Source organism: Narcine bancroftii, chromosome 11, assembly GCF_036971445.1.
Source record: "Narcine bancroftii isolate sNarBan1 chromosome 11, sNarBan1.hap1, whole genome shotgun sequence".
NCBI classification, from domain to species: Eukaryota; Metazoa; Chordata; class Chondrichthyes; order Torpediniformes; family Narcinidae; genus Narcine; species Narcine bancroftii.
In genome coordinates this window covers 105,282,829-105,298,952 of record NC_091479.1, presented here as the reverse complement: position 1 = coordinate 105,298,952, position 16,124 = coordinate 105,282,829, and the positions used below count along the sequence as shown (strand labels likewise).

Sequence of the window (16,124 nt, the reverse complement as noted above, 5' to 3'; positions counted from 1 at the left end):
CCCCACCGTCTCGGAGGCTAGCTTAGCCCCATGATGCTTCTCCCCTCACCACCCCACCCTGCCTCCCCTACCATTCTCCCAGTTTCTCCACACCAACCCATAGGATCGACTGAGAAAAACTCTCATGCCTGCTGTGATCCTCCCTTTGTCCAACCATATTTCTTCACTGTCCAGTATTCACTGATTAGTGAATGGTCAGTCTCTTCCCTGGGCTAGACAATTTTAGAACTCGAAAACATAGGTTAAAGGTGAGAGGGGAAAGGTCTAAAGGGGGCCTGAGGGGCACCTTTATCTCACAGTGATCTGCCAGAGGTGGGGACAATTGAAATGTTCAAACATCTCCCCCCTCCCACTCAGCCTGCCCCTGTTCAAAGACACTGGAACAGGATTTGGGCTGAATGCAGATGAATGGGACTAGCTTGGATAGCATGGACAATTGGGCTGAACAGCCTGTTTCCCTGCAGGACTGTCACTATCACTTTGGTCTCTGGCCAGCTGTGTGTCGTTCACTTCTTCCTGGGGGCTGGAGACAAAGTTCTCTCCTTCTGGTGGGGACGGGGATTGGGTCCAGACCTGGGTCCCAGGCTTCCTCACCCCTGAGATACCTGGGGATTTGGTTATATTCAGATTAGAGCATTTCACAGTACAGGGCAGCCCTTCGGCCCACCCCCTCCATGCTGACCCAGATGTCAAATTCACCCGTGTTTGATCCAACCCTTCCTACTTCTTTTTCTCAGCGGCAGCTGGTCACCCGGGAGGATGGGAGTGTGCAGGGGCCAATCACCATGGGTTCCGGGGCACAGCAGGATCCAATGGGCCAATGAGGGGGGGGGGGAGGAGCGAGGGGAGGGAGCGCCCAGGAGGAGGGCCGTCTCCAGCCTGGTTCCGGGGCGGCGCCGGGCCGGGCCGACACTCCGCCATGGAGGCGACCCCGGGCGGCTTCCTTCGCACGGCGCTGCGCTCCCCGCCGCTGCCCGGAGCGCGACTCCAGCCTGGCCGTCCCGTCCGACCGCCGCCTCCGGGACCCGGGCGCAGGAGCGTCCGCCTCGGGCAGCAAGTCCGGCTCGTCCTGGCGCACAGGGGCCGGGCGGCAGGTGAGGGAGGGGGAGGGGGAGGGGGAGGGGAGGGGAGGGGGGGGCACAGGTACCCTGGGGAGGGGGGGGACAGGTACCCTGGGGAGGGGGGGCACAAGGTACCCTGGGGAGGGGGGGCACAGGTACCTGGGGAGGGGGGGCACAGGTACCCTGGGAGGGGGGCACAGGTACCCTGGGGAAGGGGGGCACAGGTACGCTGGGGAGGGGGGCACAGGTACGCTGGGGAGGGGGGGCACAGGTACCCTGGGGAGGGGGGGCACAGGTACCCTGGGGAGGGGGGGCACAGGTACCCTGGGGAGGGGGGGCACAGGTACCCTGGGGAGGGGGGCACAGGTACCCTGGGGAGGGGGGGCACAGGCACCCTGGGGAGGGGGGGCACAGGCACCCTGGGGAAGGGGGGCACAGGCACCCTGGGGAGGGGGGGCACAGGCACCCTGGGGAGTGGGGGCACAGGCACCCTGGGGAGGGGGGGCACAGGCACCTGGGGAGGGGGGGCACAGGCACCCTGGGGAGGGGGGCACAGGCTACCCTGGGGAGGGGGGGCACAGGCACCCTGGGAGGGGGGGCACAGGCACCCTGGGGAGGGGGGGGCACAGGCACCCTGGGGAGGGGGGGCACAGGCACCCTGGGGAGGGGGGCACAGGCACCCTGGGGAGGGGGGGGCACAGGCACCCTGGGGAGGGGGGGCACAGGCACCCTGGGGAGGGGGGGCACAGGCACCCTGGGGAGGGGGGGCACAGGCACCCTGGGGAGGGGGGGCACAGGCACCCTGGGGAGGGGGGCACAGGCACCCTGGGGAGGGGGGGGGCACAGGCACCCTGGGGAGGGGGGGCACAGGCACCCTGGGGAGGGGGGGCACAGGCACCCTGGGGAGGGGGGGCACAGGCACCCTGGGTAGGGGGGGCACACAGGCACCCTGGGGTGGGGGGTGACACAGGCACCCTGGGGAGGGGGACACAGGCACCCTGGGAGGGGGACACAGATACCCTGGGGAGGGGCAGGGGAGGGGGGAGTGGTGGGAAACCAGGGGTAGGTGAGGAGGGAGACAAAGTACCCTGGGGAGGGGGGGGGAGAGGAGGAGGAACTCTGGGGGGAGGAGGAGGAGGAACTCTGGGGGGGGGGAGGAGGAGGAACTCTGGGGGGAGGGGAGGAGAGGAACTCTGGGGGGGGGGGGGGGAGGAGGAGGAACTCTGGGGGGGGGAGGAGGAGGAACTCTGGGGGGGGGAGGGGAGGAACTCTGGGGAGGGGCAAGTAACCCCAGGTGGTATGGTGGATCTTGGGGTGGCTGGTAACCCAGGTGGGAGGGGCCTTTTTGAGCCCCCCTATCTACCTGGGTCACCACTTTCCTGTCCTGCAACACCCCCTGCAAGATCCCCACCATTCACTGTATGTCCAAATTTTAATCTTTAATCTCCTCCATTAAATTACCTCTAATTTAATGTTAAATCTCTCTCTCTCTCTCTTCCCCCCCCCCCCCCCCCCCCCCCCCCCCCCCCCCCCACCCCACTCACCTTAAACACCTCTGGTTACCGATTCCCTGCTCTGGACAAAGCCTGTTTGTATTCACCTGATCTGTTCCTCTCCAGATTCTGTCCACCCCTCATCCTGCACTCCAAGGAATAAAACCCCAGCTCAGCCTCTCCCTGTAGCTCACCCAACATCCTCATAGGGGCAGCTCGGTGGGCATAGTGGTTAGCGCAACGCTGTTACAGTGCCAGCGATTGGGTCCGAGGTTTGAATCCCGCACTGTCTGTAAGGAGTTTGTATGTTCTCCCTGTGTCTACATGGGTTTTCCATGGGGGCTCTGGTTTCCTCCCACCATTTGAAACGTACCGGGAATGTCGATTTATTGGTATAAATTGGGGCTCATGGGCCAGCAGGGCCTGTTACTGCGTTGTCATGGGCCGGAAGGGCCTGTTACCGCATTGTCTGTCTAAATTATTTTTTAATTTAAATTTTAACTGCACCCACTCTACCATGACAACATCTTTCCAACAGCACAGTGACCAGAACTGAACACAATACTCCAAAAGGCTAATGTGCCGAAAGCCTTTTTGACCAGCCCTCTACTTCTGACACCACTTTCAAGTGACTATGTACTGTACCCTCGATCCTTCTGCTCTACAACACCCCCCCAGATCCCTACCATTCACTGTTTTCCCCATTTTAGAAAGCTAGTTTATTCAATGATTACAAGAAACCACGTTAATACATTTCAGTATTTGAGTTATGACTATTTATACGTTCAAATTATTACATGGTCGTCACCGTGCAGAACATTAGGGTTAGGGTCTGTGTGGTTCCCAAGGATCCCTGAAATCCCTCGTCATACCCGTGGACATCGCACGCTCCTGCAGGGACACGCAGGCACGAACGTAACCTGGGGAGAGGTGCAGGCAGTCAGCCAGGCCGAACCCTCAACTGCCCACTCTCTGGACCCACAGATGGCCAACTTGGTCAGGCCCAGGAGCAAACTGTGCAGTATATCCCCCTCTCCTCACTGGGAGGCCAGAAATCAGGAGCGTGGGATTGAAATGCAGCCAGAACTTGAGCAGCAGGCCCTTCAGATATTTAAATAGAGGCTGCAATCTATCACACTCTGTGTAGACACGGTACACTGACTCCTCCCAGCCGCAGAAATGACAGGCATCTGGCGTGTAATTAAACTGACTTAAAAATCCAGTACAGCTTGGTGCAACATTTTCCACCCCAGGTCGCCAATGGAGGACTCCCTTCCATTCACTGTGTACATCCTACCCACGGAAGACTTCCCAAAATTCAACCCCTCGCATTTCTCTGATTTAAATCGCATCATCCATTCCTCTGCCCATCTGATGAGGGTCATTCTGCTGTTTTTGACAGCCGACAGAGCCAATGGCAGCTTTAGGGTGCACTGTAACGGAATTCTCATGCCATTTCCCTTGCAGGCAGCCTGTACCAAGCTCTCAGTTTCCCTGAGCCCATTGGTGAGAGGCCTGCGCTGTTGTTTGACTACTTCACCATGCCGCTGGCAGGCAGCAGTTACTCTAAGGTATGCAGCATCGTAGAAAAGGGCAGGGACTGGCCTGCTCCCCCTCAATCCCCTGCCGTTCCAAGGTATCTCCACTGCTCCCGAACCCTCATGCACAATCCCTCTTGACCCTCCATGTAAAGGGGATGGGAATCAGAATGAGAATACAGAGGGTAGGGAGGAAGAAAGGGAGGGAACAGAACGAAAATATAAATGAAGGAGGGAGGAAGATAAAGGCAGTTGGTAACAAAAGGAGAACATGTGGAGGACAGTCTCTCAAGTGCATGTATTTTAATGCAAGGAGCCCTGTCAATAAGGAGGATGAGCTTAAGGCATGGATGGCCACATGGAAATACGATATTGTGGCCGTCAGGGAAACTTGGTTGCAGGAAGGGCTGTTTGGCAGTTAAATATTTCAGGATTCCGTTGTTTTAGGCATGATAGAACAGGGGGGTGATAAAACGTGGAGGAGGTGCATCGCTTATTAGAGAGAATATTACAGCAGTGCTGTGGCAGGATGATTTGGTGGGATCGTCCAGCGAGGCTATTTGGGTAGAACTGAAGAATGGCAGAGGCATTCATGGGAGTGTATTATAGACCAGTGAATGGGCTGAGGGAATTAGAGGGGAAAATTTGTAATGAGATTGCATATATACGTAATAAACATAAGGTGGTAGTTGTGGGAGATTTCAACTTTTTGAACATTAACTGGGATGCCCATACACTAAGAGGGCTGGATGGGGTAGAGTTTGTTAAGTGTGTTCAGGAAAGTTTTCTGAATCAATATGTAGAAGAACTGACTAGAGAGGAGACAGTATTAGATCTCCTATTCGGGAATGAGGTAGGTTAGGTGACAAGAGGTTTGTGTTGGGGAACACTTTGGGTCTAGTGATGACAATACTAATGAAAGAGAATAGAGGAGGGAGATTCTTGATTGGAAGAAAGCAAATTTTGAGGGGATGAGAAAAGATTTGGAGGGTGTGAATTGGGATGTTATTTTCAGGGAAGAATGTAGCTGATAAATGGAGGATATTCCAAGGAGAAGTTCTGAGAGGGCAGACTCGGTCTGTCCCCATGAGGATTAAAGGGAAGGTTAGAAACTGGAGGGAGCCTTGGTTTTCAAAGGATATTGGGAACTTGGTTTGGAGGAAGTGGGATGTGTACAACAGGAATCAACAGTAGGGAATGGATGAACTGCTTGAGGAATGTAAGGAGTGAATAAGAAATCTTAAGAAGGAAATTAGAACGGTGAAAAGGGTTTCTATAGGTACATTAAAAGTAAAAGAATAGTGAGGGATAAAATTGGATCCTTTGAAGATGAGTGGGGAGTTGGGGAGAGGCTCTGTGAGAAGACAGAGGCGATGGGTGAAATTTTAAATGTTTTTGTTTCTTCAGTATTCACTAAAGAAAAGAATATTGAGCCAGATGAAGTGAAGAAATATGGTCGGGAGCTCATGGATAATATAAGAATTAATGAGGAGATAGTATTGGCTATATAGAAAAAGATAAGGGGGGATAGATCTCCAGGTCCCAACAAAATATTCCCTAGGATCCTGAGGGAGGTTGGTGAACAAATCGTGGGAGCGTTGACGGAAATATTTAAAATGTCACTGGCCATAGGGGATGTGCCGGAGAACTGGAGGGTGGCTCGTCTTGTTCTGGTGTTCAAAAAAGGATCCAAAAGTAGACCTGGTAATTATAGGCCTGTAAGTCTGATGTCGGTGGTGGGTAAATTAATGGAAAGTGTTCTTCGAGATGGTACATACAATTACTTGGAAAGACCGGGATTGATTTGGAGTCGTCACCATGGTTTCATACATGGTAGATCATGCCTAATAAATCTTATAAAGTTTTTCAAGGAGGTTTCTGAAAAGGTTGATGAGGGGAAGGTGCTGGATGTTGTCTATTTGGACTCTAGTAAGGCTTTTGATAAGGTTCCTCATAAGAAGTTAGTAAGGAAGGTGGAAACATTAGGTATTAATGATGAATGATCTTCCAGCTGAAGTGGTGAACGTGGGCTCAATTTTAACATTTAAGAGGAATTTGGACAAGTACATGGATGGGAGGGGTTTGGAGGGATATAGACTGGGTGCAGGTCAGTGGGACTATGCAGAAAAAAGGTTTGGCACAGACTAAAAGGGCCAAAGGGCCTGTTTCTGTGCTGTAAAGTTCTATGGTTCTAAAGCCAGAATTAACACGTTCCTAAGCAAAGATCTGGACCCACTGCAATTCGCCGATCATCATAATCGTTCCACAGGAGACACAATATTGCTGGCTCTCCACTCAGCTCTAAACCACATCGAAAACAGCAATACATACGGCTGCTCTTCATCGACTACAGCTCCACCTTCAACACCATTATTCCTTCAGTGTTGGTCAACAAGCTCCAAACCCTGGGCTTCTGTAGCCCCCCCCCCCCCCCAAAATCTCGAAGCATTTCATCAGAGATGTCCCTTCCCCCATATTCGTGTGTGTATCAAGAAGCCTCTGAAATGATACTTGTCCCACATATGCATTGTTTGTCTGTATGTGTGTTATGTCTGGGTGTGTGTCTGCGTGTTTTACACTGAAGGCCAGAGAACGCTCTTTCTTTGGGGTGTACTTGTGCAATCAGATGACCATAAACTCCAGAGTCCTGATGCTGGAGGCCCTGAACCTGGAACTGCTGCGTGCAAACTCATAGCTCATCACTCCAGGATGTAGGAAATGCAGTACACAGCAAGATCCCACACAGCACTTGCAAGCAAACCGATAAGCTCCTCCCTGACTTTGTTTTTGGCTAGTGCACCAGGAGGATGCCAGTACCCATGCAGGTGGGAGCCCTACACTGCATGGTAGCGCTGTGGGATACTGCCTCCATGTTGGGATCACCGGAGGGTTTCATGATGGGACCTTCAGAATTTCACTGGATTGAGTTCCAGGCTCTGGACCGGGTCTGGCTCCCAGATGAGTGTTCCTACTGACGCCTGACTCGATTTGATGATTGATTGGAAAACATTGCTTACCGTAATGGTATAAAACAATGTAAACAGAACCTCAATATGGTGCTGACCAATGTATTCATACTAAAAATATAACAAAACCCATGTCTAAGAGTCTCTTAAATGCCCCTAATGTTTCAGCCTCCACCACCATCCCCAGCAAGGTATTCCAAGCTCCCACTCTGTGTAAAAAAAAAAAAAAAAAAAAAAAAAAAAAAAAAAAAAAAAAAAAAACTTACCTTTGACGTATCCCCTGAACTTCCCTCCCTTCACTTTGTACAGACTGGTGATTTTTCTGATCCCACCCTGTCCAGGCCTCTCAGAATCTTGTAGAATATATTGTCCTTGTAGACGTGATGGAGTAGATGTTTCTCATGGTCGGGGAGTCCAGGACAAGAGGGCACAACTTCAGGATAAAAGGGTATCAATTTAAAACAAGAGATGTGGAGAAATTCCTTTAGCCAGAGAGTTTGTGGAACTTGTTGCCTCAGGCGGCTGTGGAAGCGAGGTTCTTGGGTGTATTTAGGACAGAGATTGACAGAGATTTGATTAGTCAGGGCATCAAGGGTTACGGGGAGAAGTCTGGGCAATGGAGCTGTCTCGATAGGCTGATTGGCCAACTTTTGCTCCTACATCTTGTGATCTAGGTATCTGGACTATTCTGGTGCAGTGATGTTGAAGTGTCACCAAATTTATTGTCTGTAGGTTTAACAGATCTATCATCTTGATTGGCTGCAAGGATGTCATTACCTGACAATTCTATATCAGATTTGGAGAGGGGAGATAGTTTAAGACATGAATGAGCTAGGAGACTGATTCAACTTGTTTTAACACAGGATAATCTTGGGAACAATGATGGAACTTGAGCTGGGCCAGAGCAGTTGACTGTCAGCCAAAAGGCAGGAGGTGCCTGGGGCAGGACGCAGGTGTCATGTGTTTATATTGATGCTGATCTCCACCACCACTGTCAGCACAGTACAAGACTTGCTCTGGAGCCATGTGTTCAGGGCTTCGGTGGGAGCACAGCTCAGTGTTTGGGTCAGTTATAGAGTTGTACAGTTGAACAACAGTCCCTTCAGCCCACCACACCCATGCTGTCCCTATTGCCCAGCTGCACGAGTCAACTTTGGCCACATTAGGCCCATATCCTTCTCTGCCCTGCCCATTTAGTACAGTAAAACCCCTGGTATCCGGCACATATGAGGATTGGTAGATGCCGAATAAGTGAAATTTCTGGTTGCTTGAGATTGCGTGTTGTGCGATTGGTGAACTAACATTGAGGCACCAATTTTAAACCTGTAATTTTTATGCCTATTTATTTTCTTTAATTTTTTTTTGCCGGTTGCTTGAATTCCGGATAACAGGGGTTTTACTGTATGTTGAAACATCTCTAAAGCACAGTGACTGTATCTGTTTCCACCTTCTCCTCTGACAGCGAGCTCTGTGGGAGCACCTCACTGGTTCCTGCCTGCGACTGCTTTGTTCACCAGAACCTCCAGCATTATGACCAGCTTATCATTGGATCCTGGCTTCATAGCTCCGAAACCAGCTCCACAGAGAGATGCGGGAGGCCTTTTGGCCCTTCTAGCTTGCCCTGTCATTCAAGAGGGATCTGAGGGGCAGCGTTTTCACTCAGAGGATGATCCGTATCTGGTTCGAGCTGCTAGAGGAAGCTGTGGAAGTGGGGACAATTTTGCCAGTGAAAAGACACTTTGATAGGAAGGATTCTGGGAAGGAACCCAATGCAGGCCCAACTTGGTCAGCACAGACGAGTTGGGCTAAAGGGCCTAGTCTGTGCTGTGTGATGTTCAGAACAAGATTCGCAGCCCTCCCCGGATGTTAATTGGCCTTTGCAGTGAGATGGGAGTGATGGGTGGGGAGAATGGATGTGTTGACTCGTGCGTTAGAGTGACAGGTTGTTCAAAGACATGGTGATGCTCCAGTCACTGGGCTCTGCTGCTGGATGCAGGTGAATGATAAATCTCCAAGTGGGATGGTCTGCTCAAGAAAACAGGAGAGGCTGCCTCACTACATGTATTTAAGGCACAGTTAGACAGATTTCTGCATAGTTGGAGAATTCAGGGTTGTGGGGACCAGGCGGGTTAGTGGACCTGAGTCCATGCCCAAGGCTTTAGAACCATAGAACATTGCAGCACAGGAACAGGCCCTTCAGCCCTTCTGGTCTGTGCCAAACCATTTGTCTGCCTAGTCTCACTGACCTGTACCCAGTCCATATCCCTCCATACCTCTCCCAGCCATGTACTTGTCCAAATTCCTCTTAAACGTTAAAATTGAGCTCGCATTCACCACTTCAGCTGGCAGCTCGTTCCACACTCCCACCACTCTCTGTGAAGAGGTTCCCCTTCATATTCCCTCTAAATCTTTCCTCCTTCTACCCATGTCCTCTGGTTTGTATCTCACCGACCCTCAGTGGGAAAAGCCGATCTACATTTACTATATCTCTCCCCCTCATAATTTTAAAAACCTCTATCAAATCTCCCCTCATTCTTCTACGCTCCAGAGAATAAAGTCCTGATCTGTTTAACCTTTCCCTGTGCTTCAGTTCCTGGAGTCTGGGCAACATCCTAGTAAATCTCTGAATGAATGGCCTTAATAAATGGTGGAGCAGAATTGTCGGGCCATGTGGCCCACTCTTGATTCTTGTGGGCTCTTGAAACATTGCGGTTGTGACCTTGACCCTGATGATCTTCCTAGAGCTGGTGCTGAGATAAGTTTGTTATTTCCTTGACAGCGCCGGGGTCCAGTGAGTTATCGAAGGAATTCTGGGCAGAGAAGCCAAGTCATTAGGTGCTCCTCGCAGACTGGGAAGCTCTTGTCCCAAGGATGGCAGAGCCACGCAAGCAAACCCATCCGCAGGATCGAGGTCGCTGTGGATGACAGCCCAGTTCTGGTGCATTATGGCCTGCGGAAGGAGGCCAGGTATCCAAGCACTGGGTCCGCAGGGAGAATCCGGGCCATGCCCTCTCAGCAACGCAGCTTCTCCGCTGATATGAGCTTGGGTGGTTGGCCGAACAAAACCAGGCCCGCTGTGTTGCACCGTACCACGTATGTGCAGGCCGAGGGCTTCAGCATTCCCCAGACTCCTCGCTTCAACAGGTCCTGGTCCCACCCCAACCAGAAACCAGTCAGGCCCACATGTGCAGAGGTTTGGAGCCCTGACAGTGTGTTTGTTCCTGGTCTTTCCACCGAGTGTATCATGATCCAACGTTCCGGCCTCGAACAAAACACGGCACAGATTTTGGGGAGTAGCCAGCGCACGTCCCTGGACCAGCAGTTTCAGGGGGTCTCGTTAGGTTGCCATGACGGCATGCAGAATAGGATGGATCACGTGGTGAGCAGATTCAACTGGAACCAAACGTCATTCCTCACCAGTGACTCCACCATGAGCAATGTCACCGAGGGGTTATTTCCAGCAGAGATTCATGCACTTCAGGACCAAGTACCATCTCAGAGCGCCAGTTACACCTCGACGGAAGATGCACCAGCCCAGAGCGCCAGTTACACCTTGACAGGAGATGCACCAGCCCAGAGCGCCAGTTACACCTTGACAGGAGATGTACCGGCCCAGAGTGCCAGTTACATCTCGTCCTGCCAAGTACCGGCCCAAAGTGCCAGTTATACCTTGACGGGAGATGTACTGGCCCAGAGTAGCAGTTACACCTCAACGGGAGACATACAGGCCCAGAGTGGCAGTTACACCTCATCCTGCCAAGTTCCGGCCCAGAGCAGCAGTTATACCTCAACACGCCAAGAAAACCGTGGGTCACCTATGACCGCATCTGGGAGGTAAGGATGGAACTTGGTGCCAAATCTACTCTTCAATTATGTGCTGATTGGTGAAGAAGCAGAGGCTAACACTGGCCATTCAGCCCCTCTATGCCTGCTCTGCTGTTCCAGACCAGGGCTGATCCCAAGTCCATGCTCCTACGTAGATATCTGCTGGAATTTACCGGTCTGAGAAGATCACGTAGCCCATTGTGTGTGTGGTGGCAGGAGGGGATGTCCAATCTCTCCCCATCCCCCAGCAGTGAGGCTGCAGCCCTGATGATCTCTGCTCAGCAGGTTCACTAGCTGTGGGAGCCTTCCACCATCTCCCAATCATTTGGCTGTGAGATCAGGACCCCTGACAATCTGGGGAAAGATGTTCCTCCACTCACCTTGCCCTTCCAGGCTTTGCTTCTTTACCCCCTGGATTTGGACCCATTGGCCTTCTCGTTTACCCCATTGGCCTTCTTGTTTACCCCATCGATATCCTGCAGAAACTCGTATGAGTAAATCTCTCCAGAGCTTCCTGCCCCATCTCTAACACACACACAGCCAGAGTTTCCAGTTCTGGATCTCCTCTGGAGTAATCATGGGCTTCCTCACTTAGTAATAATGAAGGAGGTCTTCAGTCCACTTGGTTCATGCTAGCTCCCAGCAGAACAATCCTGTCATTCCCATTCTCTCTCCTTGTCACCTGTCCCAGACAACCTTTCTCTCTCTCTCTCATACATAAACTGACCATCACCTGCCCTTTGAGTCCTTGCCACTCACCTCCACACGAGGGCCAGCTGAGAGGCCCGTTAACCCATCAACCTTGGGTTGTGGGAAAAATCTATGCAGTCACAGGGAGGAAATGCAAACTCCACACCGACAGCAGGAGGAGTCAGGTTCAAACTCTTGTTGGTGAAGATGTGAGGGCAGCAGCTCAAACTGCAGCCCCAGAATTTGATGGCCAAGGGAGGGGTGTTTCTACCTATGCTAACCCCTCGCACTTTCCCAGAGTGACCTGCAAAGCCAACTCAGGGAGTTTGGAGCAAGATGTTAATGCAGCTGCTGGGACTGGTTATAATCATCTGGAGCGCAGGAGGCTGAGGGAACTTGGTCTATAAAATCCTGAGGGGCATGGATGAGGCACTGTATATACTTGTGTAAAATTCGATCCCAGCCCCCCCATTTTTGGCCCTAGCCGCTCGCCCTTCTGAGCTTCTGACGTCCCAGCTGCTTGTCTATCCAAGATGCCGACATCCCGGCCGCTCGTTTGTCCGATCTCCCGATGCTCCGGCCGCTTGGCCTTCCAAGTTCCCGATGTCCCAGTCAGTCGCTCACCTGTCCGAGCTCCTGACCCCCTGACTGCTTGCCCGTCCAAGCTCCCTTGAAAGACACAGGTATGTACCGGAGTCAAAAGTATAACTCATGTAAAAGTCGACCCTCAAATTTGACCCAAACAATTAGTCCAAAAAACTTGACTTATTATACAAGTATGTTCAGTAAATAGTCATAGCCTTGGGTTTAACGTGAGAGGGTAACCTGAGGCCATCTTCACACAGAGGGTGGTGGGATATTTTAATCTGGTTTTAATTTAGAGATACAGCACAGTAACAAACCTTCCGTCCCACGAGCCCTCAGTGCCCAAATACACCCATGTGACCCAATATGCTCCTAACCCCATACATCTTTGGAACGTGGGAAGAATCCAGAACACCCATGGACATGGGGAGAACGTACAGACAGCGCCAGATTCGAGCCCAGGTCACTGGCACTGTAATAGCGCTGCGTTAACTGTGCCGCCCTAACGTGGAACAAGCTTCCAGAGGAAGTGGTAATGGAGGAAAGTTGTAATAATCAAAAGATGTACAGACCGTAAACAGGCAAGGTTTAGATATGTTTGACCGCTAGGAGGTTGGCAGGCAAACGTTGGACCGAAGGGTCTGGATCCAGACATGGGACATTCAATTCCTTCACTCCAGGACGGGGAGCAGTCCCTTGCTCATGTCCAAGGATGGTAACCAGTGCAGCAGCTGCTAAAAGTGTTCAGTGTGACAGGAAAGGTTTGGTGTTGATGCCAGGGTAACACGAATTGCTGTGTGTGCTCAGTGTGAGTGTAGATGATGGTGGGGAGTGGACAATGGAAACCGCAGTCTCCGCCCTGACACACGAGAAGGTGGACTATGTGGTGTACGGAGCAAACTTCATCCAACACGAGTGCTACCAGAGACTTGAAGCAAAGAAGGAGGTAACTCGTACTCTGCTCTCTTTGTCAGTGTGGGAAGGGGTTGGGAAGGCCGGCATTTATTGCCATCCCTAATTGTCCCCGAGGATGGAGAAATGAGCTGCTTCCTTGAACTGTTCTGATTCAGTCACCCCCATGGAGAGAGTCCAGGAAGTGGACCTGGTGACAATGTATGTGGGGGAGGGGTGAATCCAGTGAGGGTGGGGGGGTCTGGTGGGGGTGGGGGAGGGGGGGGTCCAGTGGGAGAAGGGGGTTACAGCTGGTGGTGGCTTTCCTTGCGCTAGCTGACCCAGTTGGGGTCATGTGTTTTGGAGTAGCCCAGATGAGGTGGATTTGCAGACAGTGCGCACTGCAGCCTCTGCACTGTGGTGGAGCGAGTGACTGCGCAGGGTGGGGGTTAGATCGCAATGACCCCAGTCACAGTTTCCTGAGTTGTTGGAGCTGGATTTGTGCCTTGGAGAAGGTGGAAAGGCTTTGGACAGTCACACCTTAGGATCCCCATCCTTTGGCCTCCTATAGACACAGGGTGCACCTTGGGGTCCTGAGTTTCTGGCTTGCATTAGGCACGATAGATCGGGGGGGGGGGGAATGAAAGGAGGAGGAGTGGCATTGCTCATCAGCTGTGCTTAGGCAGGACAGACCAGAGGGCTCATCTACTGAGGTTATATGGGTGGAGCTGAGGAACGGGAAAGGTATGACCACACTCATGGGGTTGTATTTTAGACCAATAGTCAACTAGAACTGGAGGAGCAAATCTGTAGAGAGAGCAAATAACTGCAGGAAACATAAGGTTGTGATAGTCAGGGATTTTAATTTTCCACATACTGTCCAGATGGGACTCCCATACTGTAAAAGGTCTCGATGGCTTAGAGTTTCTCAAAGGTGTTGGGAAAGTTTTCTAAACCAATATATAGAGGTACCAATGAGAGAGAGAGTGTAGTACTGGATCTCCTATTAGGGAACGAGTCAGGACAGGTGACAGAAATATGTGTAGGGAAGCATCACTGTGGGTTCAGTGGCCATAATGTCATTAGTTTCAAGTTAATTATGGAGAAGGATAGATCTGGGCCTCGGGTTGAGATTCTAAATTGGAGAAAGGCTACGGTAATTTGGAGGAAATGAGAAGGAATCTAGAATGTGTGGATTGAAATAAGTTGTTTTCAAGGCAAGGATGTGCAAGGTAAGTGCAGAACCTTCGAAGGGGAAATTTTGAGAGAACAGAGTTTGTATGTATCTGTCAGGATCAAAGGCCAGGTTAGCAGATACAGGGAATGTTGGTTGTCGAGGGATATTGGGGATCTGGTTCAGAAGAAGAGAGAGGGCTATAACAGGGAGAGGCAACAAGGAACAAATGAGGTACGTGGGGAGTATAAAAATGCAAGAAAAACCTCAAGAAATAAATCAGGAAGGTAAAAGAAGATGTGAGGTTGCTTTGACTGACAACGTGAAGGAAAATCCTGACGGTTTCTACAGATACATTAAGGATAATAAGGGACAAAATTGCTTTCCTTGAAAATCAGAATGGTTATCTCTGTATGGAACCAAAAGAGATGGAGGAGATATTAAATGGATTTTGTTCATCAGTATTAACTCAGGAAACAGGCAAAGAGTTGTGGGAAGTAAGGAAAACAAGCAATGAGGTCATGGAACCTACACAGATTAAAGAGGAGGAAGTGCTTGTTGTCTTAAACAAATAAGGGTGGATAAATTCCCAGGGCCTGACAAGATATTCCCTTGGACCTTGAAGGAGGCTGGTGCAGAAATTCCAGGGGCTCTGGCAGAAATATTTAAAATGTCCTTAGCTATGGTTGTGGTGCCAGAGGATTGGAGAGTAACTTGTGTTGTTTAAAAAAGGCTCTAAAAGTAACCCTAGAAATTATAGACCAATGAGCCTGACATCAATAATAGTTGAATTACTAAAGGTATTCTAAGAGATCGGATATATAATTATTAGGATAGCCAGAATGATTAGAGATAGCCAACATGGGTTTGTGCATGGAGGTCATGTTTAACCAATCTTATAGAGTTTTTTGAGGTGATTACCAGGAAAGTTGATGAAGGAATGACTGTGAATATTGTCTACATGGATTTGACAAGGTCCCAAGTGGGAGGTTAGTCAGAAAGGTTCAGTCGCTTGGTATCCATGGTGAAATAGTGACTGGATTTGACAATGGCTGGACGGGAGAAGCCAGAGAGTAGTGGTGGAATTTGCTTCTCAGACTGGAGGCCTGTGACTAGTGGTGTGTCTCGGATAGGTGCTGGGACCATTGTTGTTTGTCATCTATATCAATGATCTGGATGATAATGTGGGAAATTGGATCAGCAAGTTTGCAGATGACACTAAGTTTGGAGGTGTTGTGGGCAGTGAGGGAGGTTTTCAAAGCTTGAAGAGGGAACTGGAAAATGGTCTTAAAAATGGCAGATGGAATTTAATTGTAGACAAGTGTGAGCTGTATTTTGGAAGGACAAACCAAGAAAGGACATACACGGTAAATGGTTGGGCACTGAGGAGTGCAGTAGAACAGAGGGATCTGGGAATACAGATACATAATTCCTTGAAAGTGGCTTCACAGGTGGACAGGGTTGTAAAGAGAACTTTTAGCATATTGGTCTTCATTCATCAAAGTATGGAGTGTAGTAGCTGGGATGTTTTGGTAAAGTTGTACAAGACAGTGATGAGGCCAAATTTAGAGTATTATGTGCAGTTTTGGTCACCCAACTACAGGAAAGATATCAATAAGACAGAAAGAGTGCAGAGAAGATTTACTGGGATGTTGCCCGGATTTGAGGAACTGAGTTATAGGGAAAGGTTAAACAGGTTAGGACTTTATTCCCTGAATGTAGAAGAATGAGGGGAGATTTGATAGAGGTATTTAAAATTATGAGGGGGACAGACAGAGTAAATGTAGGTCGGCTTTTTCCACTGAGGGTGAGACACAAAACAGAGGACGTGGGTTAAGGGTGAAAGGGGATAAGTTTAGAGGGAACATGAGGGGGAACTTCTTTCTGCCAGCTGAAGTGGT

General features: G+C 50.6%; 1 protein-coding gene across 1 annotated transcript in view; it reads left to right on the top strand.

Annotated features, from left to right (window-relative positions):
* Positions 1–884: 884 nt before the first annotated feature.
* LOC138746282 (plakophilin-2-like) overlaps positions 885–16,124 on the top strand; it is a 42,972-nt gene continuing 27,732 nt past the window's right edge. The window contains exons 1-4 of the mRNA XM_069904471.1: positions 885–1,094; positions 4,022–4,125; positions 9,838–10,892; positions 12,966–13,104. Of these exons, the coding sequence (XP_069760572.1) occupies positions 920–1,094; positions 4,022–4,125; positions 9,838–10,892; positions 12,966–13,104 (1,473 nt within the window). The 5' untranslated portion in view covers positions 885–919. The remainder of the gene's footprint in view (positions 1,095–4,021; positions 4,126–9,837; positions 10,893–12,965; positions 13,105–16,124) is intronic.